The 10,525-nt window shown below is 41.3% G+C and overlaps 1 protein-coding gene across 1 annotated transcript; it reads left to right on the top strand.

Moving 5' to 3' along the window:
- Positions 1 to 4,569: 4,569 nt before the first annotated feature.
- On the top strand, positions 4,570 to 5,058 carry LOC128856506 (protein GVQW3-like). Its single transcript, XM_054091808.1, has one exon. The coding sequence runs from the start codon at positions 4,570 to 4,572 to the stop codon at positions 5,056 to 5,058; it is 489 nt and encodes a 162-aa protein (XP_053947783.1).
- Positions 5,059 to 10,525: the final 5,467 nt, after the last annotated feature.

Below are 10,525 nucleotides of genomic sequence, written 5' to 3' on the forward strand. Positions count from 1 at the left end.
AATCTGTATAAAAGTAATACAGAGAGTTTGGGAGCATACGAATGAGCAGCTCAAAAGGAGCTTCACATCTCTACAGCTGGAAATTATCTGAAGCGTGTTCCTGTTCAGCAGAACAACGTCTAGCCTCATATATCAACTGAGACCTTGGAGATGATTCCCTAACTCAGATGTGTGCTTTTGCTTTATCCCCCAAATTTCCAGATGTTCCTCTTTTAGAATATTATAGATTTTTTTTTTCTACTTCTTGATGGACGCGATAACCGGTGCCAGTTTTACACGCCAAGTGAAGCCAATCTCTTCTCCGCCTGATCTTTCCGACGCAGAGGAGGCCTTCCTCTTCCTCTGCTATCACGAGATGGTACCGCATCGAATACTTTCAGAGACGAAGCAGTGGTTTTATTGTTTTTTTGTCGTGACAAACTAGTGAGTACAGCACTCGGACAACATTAGGTCCGTTGTACTGGACTCGGGATCAATTATAAATTTTCTTTAAATCCACCCGACCTCTGAAGAAATCTGAGTAGATCTTGTGGTGCCAAGGCGCCAAGATGGTCGTCTCTTTACACATCAGTGCTAAAGACATCAAACCTGATTCGAGCGAAGGCCGCGCATACGCATAGAAAGTGGTCCGCCGTCTCATCCTACTCTCCACATACTGTCTGAGAAGACTACCTTTTCCATGTGCCTCGTCCAAAGAAAGTAGCCCGTCATCAGCCCAACCAGCTACCTACAGTCCCTTCTGCTTAATCACAGGTGAATCTGCGACAGTCCGTTGGACATGACAGCTAACATCAGTTTTGTCCATTTGCAGACTCTCTCAGCCTGCCAAGCTCGCTTATGACATGAATTAACCCCGTTTGCTAACCGTGGCTTTGATGGCTACCGAAGGGAGTGACATCACGGGCTCCGGACCAAAGAATTTGGCTTCAGAGTCCATCCTAGCTAAAGAGTAGAGGTCGCGTTATCCGCTATATCCACGTGTCCCGGGATCCATGTTAGCATCGGGATATTATGTCTGCCGACATAGTTCAGACTGGATTTATAGGACTCAACCACCCTTGAAGTCGTTGGAGGGTCTTAGGTCATAAACGCAGATCTGCCTCTCCACCTGTTTTCCACAACAAAGTTGATTGGTTCTTGAATATCATAAACCACCGCTTGAGGCACAGTTGCGTACAATCCAAGAGCAAGGTGTAGTTTTGTACCGCTGAATTCCACGTAGATACTAGAGCCGGAACCGTACTGCTCGGTCTGGGAGCCATCCGTGAAAATGCGAAAAAAATGTTTGTTGGGCTCATTTTCAGAGTTTGACCACACTTGAGCCTCCGGCAGTGAAACACTGTATTTCTTTTCAAGTACGACTCTTGATGGCATGGAGTCAAGGGGAGTGTAGATAATCGTTCGATCGAAGTCCATGTCTTCTCTGTTGTCCAATGCAGGGAAGGGTCCGTATTAATTCTTATTGTGTTTCAACCTGTAGATGGCATTCAAGGCCTCTCTTTGGATGAAAAGATCAAGCGGTAGAAGACTAACCACAGCATCTAATGCTGGGCCTGAAGAAGTCGGAAAAGCTTCGGTGCAACAGATGACATACAAAGTTGGTGCCGTTTTAATAAGCCCAAAAAATCGAGTTGCCCAAAATCCTTTGGTAATTTTACTTCTTAATATGAAAAGGGGTAAATAAGTGATTCGCAATTGACGACGTTCTCCGAACCAGAAATTCATTTCACAATCTCAGCATTTTTCTGCAGGGTCTTCATACACATAAAGTATTTAGTAAAATATATTCCCATGCATTAAAAAAAAAAACTACACATGAGGGTGATACACGGCACTGGATGCCTGAGTATGTATGTATGTGTGTTTACAAAGCGAAAATTTGCCCTTTGCGCAAAAAAAGGAATAACTCACTAAAGAAGCCGCACCTAATGAGGTCAATGCAAGGACTACAGCTGTTGTAAGGCAAAAGTGCTATCTACATAGCTGCATAAGAGCGCTTACATTTAATTACATACATACACACTTATATACCTATATATAAGTAGAAAAACATAACACGAATTCCACAAAATATTTTGCTGTACTTCCATTCTTCCAACACGTAAAAAGTTATGTTAGTCTAGGAAGGGAAGATGCCAACGTGTCCTGGCTCAGGACAAAGTGGTTAAATGAGCCCAGCAATGCGACAGCAGAGAACAATGTTGTTGGTGGTGAAAAAATGCTTGTTGGCGAAATCAAAATCAACTAAAAAGTGAAATGCGGAGTAACACTTGCGGCAGAAAATGGTTAGCGTTGCTGTCAAATGCAGAATTGCGCTAGAGAAATGTGTGAAGGAATGAAGCAGTAGAGTCGGGGCGCTTAAGATGGAGCAAAATAATACAAAAGTGTTGCTAACGACTGATGCATACTTACATATACTTATATGTATATGTACATAGGAGATATTTGGCTGCGAAAATGGCGGCAAACTGCAATGAAACAGTTACAGAAAAAGAGCAGTGAAAGCGTGTAAGGAACAATTAAAGGACATGAAGGATGCTAGTGAGAGCAAAGGTAGGCAAAGTGGTTGACTGAATTGTGTGTGCAAATGCTTGTAATATACATGAAATGTATATACAGAAATGAGGCGAACACAAAAGTTGTCAATTTCTTAAATTTTATGCAATCATTTTGAAACTCTTTGTATTTGTATTTACGCTAAAAATGTCACAACCAAAATCCTATATTGCACCTGTAAAACATCCCACGGATCATGGCCAAAAACCGATAAGAAAAAAGCTCTTGAGCGCGTTAAGCGTGTTTCAAATGTTTTCTCAGCTTTTCTTAGTACACAAATTTCTCTCCGCCCAGTGCCAAAAGGATTAACCGATACCACAACACACCTAGGAAGAGATTAAGTACAGAGTAAGTATCATCTATGCATCAGTGGTCTGAATGAGTAGACTCTCTCTAGTGGGAGTCAGGAGGACTTTATCGAGACTACAACGCACTGTAGCCATCTGTTGCACCGGAGCTTTTCCGACTACTTCAGGCCCGGCATTAGATGTTCTAATTGGTTTACCACCACTTGATGCAGACTGCAGACTGAAACACAATGGGAACTGGTACGGCCCCTGTCCGGAATTGGAACACAGAGAAGGCATGGACGTCGATCCAACGATTCTCTCCATGCCCCTTGACTCCATGCCATCAAGAGTCGTACTTGAAAAGAGATACAGTGTAGTGCTACCAGAGGCTCAGTTGTGGGAAGACTCAGGAAATGAGCCCGATAAACACTGTTTTCGCATTTTTACGGATGGCTCCAGGACCGAGCATGGCTCCGGCTCTGGGGTCTACGTGGAATCCAGCGGGACAAAACTACACTTTGCTCTTGGAATATATGCATCTGTGTTTCAAGCGGAGGTGTATGCAGTTCAAGAAGCGATGAACTTTGTTGTGGAAAAGCGATTGAGAGGCAGATCTATATGTGTCTGCAGCGACAGCCAAGCAGCGCTTATGGCCTTAGACAGCCCTCAAACCACATCAGGGGTAGTGAAGTCCTGTAAATCCAGGCTGAACTATGTCGGTAGATATAATAGCCTGATACTAACATGGGTCCTGGGACACGTGGGTATCGCGGGTAACGAGACCGCTGACTCCTTAGCTAAGATGGGCTCTGAGGCCAACTTCTTTGTCCCAGAGTCCGTTTTGCCACTCCCTTCTGCGGCCATCACAGCCACGGTTAGCAAATGGGGAACTACCACCCACAAACGAGCCAGGCAGGCTGAGAGAGGCTGTAGATGGACTAAACTGATGTTACCTGACATATCCGATCGACTGTCGCAAACCCTTCTGTCATTAAGCAGAGGGGAGTGCAGACGGCTGATTGCACTGATGACGGGCCACTTTCTGTGGGCAAAGCACCTGGAAAGGTTGGGCATCTCAGACAGTGTACTCTGCCCAGCTTGTGAAGAGGAGGATGAGACGGCGGACCATTTCCTGTGTGTCTGCCCCGCCTTCGCTCGAATCAAGTTTGAGGTCTTTGGCACTGATGTGTTAAGAAGCGACCATCTTGGCTCCTTGGCTCCACAAGATCTACTCAGGTTTCTTCGGAGATCGGGTAGATTTAAAGAAAATTAAGAGGGAATCCAAGTGTAGTGCAATGGACTTAATTAATGTCAGAGTGCTGCACTTGCTGGTTGTCTCGACAAAAAAAAAAAAAAAAAAAATTAAAGTAAGCAAATAAAGCGCCGGGATAACAAATAAAGTGTTAAAAGAATTACTCACATGCGGCTACCAGTTCATTACTTTCATATTTATTGCGATGTTTAAGAAATACTAATTTCCAATTCAATGGAAAGTTGCGCAGATTACTCTCATACGCAAACCAGGGAAACCTGTGAATATGGTCTCTTCTTATAGGCCGATAAGTCTAGTGCCTGTTTACTCTTGTGTTTACTTTTCGAAAAACTGTTGCTGGGAAGGCTTTTTTCAATTTGTCGCCTTTTACCATGGATAATTTTGTTGAATAAAGAAGTTTGTTTGAAATTTTGTATTGCGAACAAAATTTCGTTTTCCGATGCACTGAAAATGTTGCAAAAAGCATTTGGCGAATCTGCTTTATCAAGAACAAGAGCATACGAGTGGTATAAAGACTTTAAAAGTGGTCGTACAGTGGTGGAAGATTTGCCTTGTTCCGGACGCCCGCCGACGTCGAACACCGATGAAAAGGTGAAGAAAATGAAAGAAATCGTGCTTGAAAATCGTCATACTAGCCTAAGAGAGATTTATAGTGAACTTGGCATTTCATATGGAACGGCACAACCCATTGTGGTTGATGTTTTGGGTATGCTACCCGTCACAGCTAGGCTCGTCCGGAAGGAACTGAATTTCGTGCAAAAACACCACCGCAAGACAGTTGCTGAAGACATGATTTCTGAAGCCCAAAGTAATCCAACCTTCGTAAAATGGATAATTACTGTCGACGAGGCAGGGGTCTATGAATTTGTCATGGAAACCAATCAACAATCGTCTGAGTGGCGCTTCAAAGACGAGCCGAAACCGAAAAAATTGCGCTAAAGCCGCTCAAAAGTGGTGGTGTTGTTGACTGTTTTCTTCGATTGCCAAGACGTAGTGCACCATGAGTACCTTCCATCGGGCCAGACAGTCAATAAAGAATGCTATTTATCAATTTTGAAGGCGCTGTACGTCGGCCGGAAATGTGGGCAACCAATTCTTGGATTTTGCATGATGATAGCGCGCCATCGCACCGAACCCAAATTGTGCTGGATTATTTAACCAAACAGCAAGTAAATACCATCGTGCAAGCACCGTATTCACCTGATATGGCCCCGTGCGACTTGTTTTTGTTTTCCACTTTGTGGAAGGAGATTTTAGTCGATAGAGGAGATCAAAGAGAATGCGACGTAGGAGCTGAAGACTATCCCTTCGTCGGCGTACTAGTGTGGCATGGAGGACTGGGTTAAACATTGTCACACGTGCGTTTCTTCAGACGGGTCATATTTTGAAGGAGATAAAATAAATTTGCTTGAAATTTAACTCTGTTTTGTTTTATCTAAACATTTCCGGTACTTGTTGATCATAGGGTACTGATTGCCTTCAGAGCAGGCATTTTTTTGTTAAAGTAACTGACGAAGCCACAGACCTCTACCCAGTAAAAGCAAGTGCACCCCAGGGAAGCGTTCTAGGACCTGTATTATACACCTTGTTTACAGCCGATCTTCCCTTATCGGCGAACTTAGCTTAGTTAGGTCATAAAAAACTAATTTGATGTGGCAAAAAACTGCTAAAACTTCATCGATTTTGGTTGTCGTTCGCAGTCTTCTTTTTCTTCATCAGCTTTATTTAGTCTCCACTATTGCTGCTTTCGCAAGTCGCCTGTCAGCTATTCTTTTGACATTTCAGTTCCACATCGTTCGACGTTGTCGGCTCCACTAAGCTACATCTTCAATTTCGCATGCCCCCCTTATTTCTTCGTTTCGCTGGTCTTTGTTGTTGTAGCAGCTTACTAAACCCTGTCCGTGCGCTGTAGTTACCGGTCGTCATTGTCATTGTCAGGAAACGTGCTCTCTGATAGTTAGGGTTCAGAGGAAGAGAAGTGTTAAGTGAGTAGACATTGAGTTCGCTGCTTAATAGAGACAAGATATAACACGTGAGCTGAAAATTCCCGGGCCTAACACATAAATGGCACTAGTTTTATTGCATTCACCTCTCTTTCAGTTAGTACTAACCTTCAAAAGACACCTGATAATTTCATGATAATCTATTCATTAGTTGGTGAGTTATTGTGCTAAGAGTGAGCTACTTTTGTTATTTTCAAAACAAGATCTTCGTTTTTTAATTTTACTTTGCTTTTTGATGGGGAAAAATACCGTTCAAGCTAACCAATTGCAAGAAAAAAGTTATGGGGACTCCGCTCCACCAGAAACAACAAAAAAATGATGGTTTGCCGACTTCAAACGTGGTCGTAGAGACACCGATGATGCACAACGCCAGAGAACATCAAAAAATCCCCAAAAAATGTCTTGAGTGATCGAAAAGTGAAGTTGCGTGAGTTAGGTGACATCGTAAAGATATCAAAAGAAGGACTTGACTTTATGTTTCATGAGTATTTGACTATGAGAAAGCTCTGTTCAAAGTGGGTGCCACGTTTGCTCACTGTTGACCAAAAACAACAATCTGTTGATGATGGCAAATCTACATAAATTGAACTTCAAATTGCTCCCACATCCACCGAACTCACCAGATTTGGCTCCCAGAAAGTACTGCTCGGAGATCTAAACAAATGCTGGCCGTTAAGAAATTACGCTCGAATGAAGAGGTTATCACTGAAACTGAAGCCTCTATTTTGAGCTGAAGAATAAATCATTCAACAAAAGTGGTATCGAAATGTTAGAGCGGTGCTGGAATGATTGCTTTGTTCTTGATGAAAATAACGTTGATGAATTGCTAATTTTGAAAAAAAAAAAACGTGTTTTCTTTGTTAGACCCGGGACTTTTCAGCACATGTGTTAAAGCATGTTTCAAGTTGCAGTTTGCAGAGAGTTTTCCTTTAAATGAACCGATCACAGTTATCTTTGTTTTTTCTTATTTATATAATATCTTCAACGGTTACTTACGAAAAATTTAAGCCCTTATAATTTATGGTGCTGAACCACTGTGCTCCACATTTCTCATTTGGTTCAGAAAATAGGGTTTAAGAAAAATGTTTTTTTGGTGATATCAATTAAATATTTCTTATAAAAATAAAAAAATACTGGCAGACCTCTAATATTTTCCGATTTTTTTTAAGGGGTTAGGGGTAGTCAGAATTAAAAACAAATTGGATTTTTTTGCATTTTCTTGAAGTATAATATCTTAAAAATATTGTGTGAAAATTTGAAGTGAATCCGACAAATACTTTTCGAGTTTCAATTCCAGCTTCAATTAACAAAGGGCGCTCGGGCGCTCGGGCGCTCGGGCGCTCCGGAGCGTTCGATTTCAAAAAAATTTATACTGTCTTTGAAAAACATAAAAAACTCGTGCTTGATCGAAGGATTTTTTTTTCAAAAACTTAGATTTTTTTAGACAATTAATTCTCGGTTTTTTCTCGAAAATCTGAAAAATATTTCTTGAGGCCGCCATATTAATTTTGAAAAAAAGCTTCGATCAGGAGCAACATTTATCTTTTTCTCTTCCTTGTTCACTCCACTCGGTAGCATAGGGGCTCGACAAGACTCAGTCTTGCGTTGGTTTCGTTAATCTATTTTCCTTTTAGGCAGGGTAGGTGATTAGCCTGCCACTACCAGCCCTAAATAGTGGAAATGGCCACCTGTTGTTACTTAGGAACAACGCCTTCTAACCGTTTAGAGCGCCATCTCTGTTTCACATTTTTCTGTCAGAAGGTTTACACAGATGGTTGAAGACTTCGCTAAATTTTGGTGCGATTGCCCGCTTCCTCTTGCTGGCGCCACTGATGCAATGGTTTTGTTTTTTTTGCTTGTTTTGGCGGCCACAGTGCAAGTAAAGCGCTGACTTTTGTGCGGGTGTAAGGATTGGAAGGATAAGGTTTTCGGAGTTGAGGAATGGAAATTTTTTTTTTTTTATTTATTTTTTTTTTGAATCTCCAAGGACTTGTGATGATCACCGCAAGGGACTTCTGGAAAAACGGACGCCACACAAACAGCGACAACTTTTACAATTATTAATTTTTTTTTCTGTTTTTGAAATTTCAAGTCAAGTCGAAGCATGATGTGTTAATGCTACGTTTTTATTTTTGTAAAATAAAGCAACTGACTAACAAAAAAAAAAAATATATTAATTATTAAAAATCATAATTTCTTCGGGCCTCTAACTACCCCTAACCCCTTAAAGGACACCCCTTGTATGTTGAAAGATGTGTTATTTAGAGTTAAGTCCCAGATTAATTTAATATTTGAATACATATCTGAAGTTATGACTATTGAGTACTAGAGGAAGCACTCACATTTTCTTATATGTATTTATAAGAGTTTAAAGATTAAGTGTAACTAAAATCTTCTTGCTAAAAATAATCAACAGAAAAATAAATTTTTGGTTTATTTACCTGACTTTGTTACAAGTAGGCGAGACAAATTTCTACTATCAAAATGTCACTTCTGGATAACGAACAGCCGTACTTGAAAAATTTAGCTTTTCTTATCTTTCACTTCAAGACAAAAAAAAGAGAATCGAGCAGAGCGAATATAAGCCGACTAAGTGTCCAGCTTAAATATGACCAAAAGGCTGCTTTGTTTTTTGGCAAAAATCACCGACAACAGTTTTGTGTAGAAAACTATAGTCGCAATCCCCACAAGTGCATGCACATATACATACATATATTTGTAGAATGACAAGCCATACACACAAAGCCATATGCATTACATACAAATACTCACTTATCGTGCATTTCGTCCTTTCACTCATCGCGTCGTCTGAGTTTCACATCCGCTGCTCGTTGTACGACTAATGCAATTTTCCTTCCGCTTTTCATGGCAGTTGCCTTTCTTGCTGAAATGTCAAAATGGCAGCAGAAGTGAAATATCGCATGTCATACGTATCACGTTAGATTTTCTTTTTGAAATGTGAAGGGTATGGCGGATTTTTTACTTTACTGCAAAGTGGTTGTGGTGGCTAGAGTTTAAATTTGCCAAAATAATTTATTAACCGCTGCAATTCTGTGGATGTGAGCTGTTAAATATGATTTCTGAAATGTTTGATAGCAACAATAAAATCTTAAAATTTTCCAACTAATGGGGATCAGATATAAAGATTGCCAAAATATTAAGTGAAATAATGGACAACCTTAAGAATTAGGAAAATTTCCCGACCGTTTTAAATAAATGACCGAGTTCCTCTTCTTATTTGTGGTGTGAGTCTCGATGTTTTTTCGCAAATGGAGAGATCTGCAGTTTCTAGCCTAACGAACGGCCGATATATTTTATGCGGAGCTTTTTTTCATGGCAGAAATACACTCGGAGGTTTGCCATTACCTGCCGAGGGTCGACCGCTATTAGAAGAAAACTTTTTCTTCATTTTGGTGTTTCACGGAGATTCGAACTTATGTACTTCTGAGTGGTAGCCACGTACCAACTCACGCGGCTACGTCGCTCGCGATCCTTGCTAATGGTGCGCCTACGTCTGATTAGAGCAGGACGGTGACGCGAAATTTTAGTTAACTTTGGATCGCTTGTTGCTGGATTTATTTTCACTTGACACACTAAGCACTGACACTCTTTCTTGGTGAAAGTTTATTTTGGCGCCTGTCGTCCCTTATTTACAAAAAGATTTTCGTGCATAAAGGGTTCAATGATGTGATGAACTGTTGACGAACTTAAATGCACAATTTCAGCTATTTTACGATTCGATATTCATTTTTTGAAATGCTCCAAAACTAACTCACGCTTTTCTATCAAAGTACGCGGGTCCATGGTCAAAAAAAAAAGTATACATAAAATTTAATGTTTCTTTATGTCAAACTGCAATAAAAAGCTGCCTCCGTCCTGGACAAAAGGAAGCTGCCCAAGAAAGGCGACCTGCATGACTGCGGTAACTGGCGAGGAATAAGCCTACTTAGCCTCATCTACAAAATTTTAGTCATGATCATACAAAGCAGGCTCAAAGATATCGAACGCTCCTTAAGAGACGAGCAGGCTGGTTTGCGCCTTCACACTTCGGATTGCAGTAGAATAATCAGTTGAGTGGTGCTCCTCCTTCGTAGCCTTTCAGAAGGCGTTCGACACTATCACTATCAAAGGCATCGTATGGAGTATCACCAGATATCTTGAGGAGCTGGACTACGATGATGACATCTGCCTCCTCTCTCACAAACTCTCTGTCATGCAAGCCAAGGCGGACAAACTAGTAGCGCTGGCACGCACTGTCGGACTGGAGGTGAACATCGCCAAGACCAAGGCTATGAGAGGTCGCCACAATAACGCAAGGTAGATATTGGTTGACGGATGCCCGGTGGAATTTGTCGAAAGCTTCTGCTACCTCGGCTGCATCATCACGGCAGATGGTGGAGCAG

The sequence above is a fragment of the Anastrepha ludens genome, chromosome 3 (assembly GCF_028408465.1).
Source record: "Anastrepha ludens isolate Willacy chromosome 3, idAnaLude1.1, whole genome shotgun sequence".
In the NCBI taxonomy this organism is placed as follows: domain Eukaryota; kingdom Metazoa; phylum Arthropoda; class Insecta; order Diptera; family Tephritidae; genus Anastrepha; species Anastrepha ludens.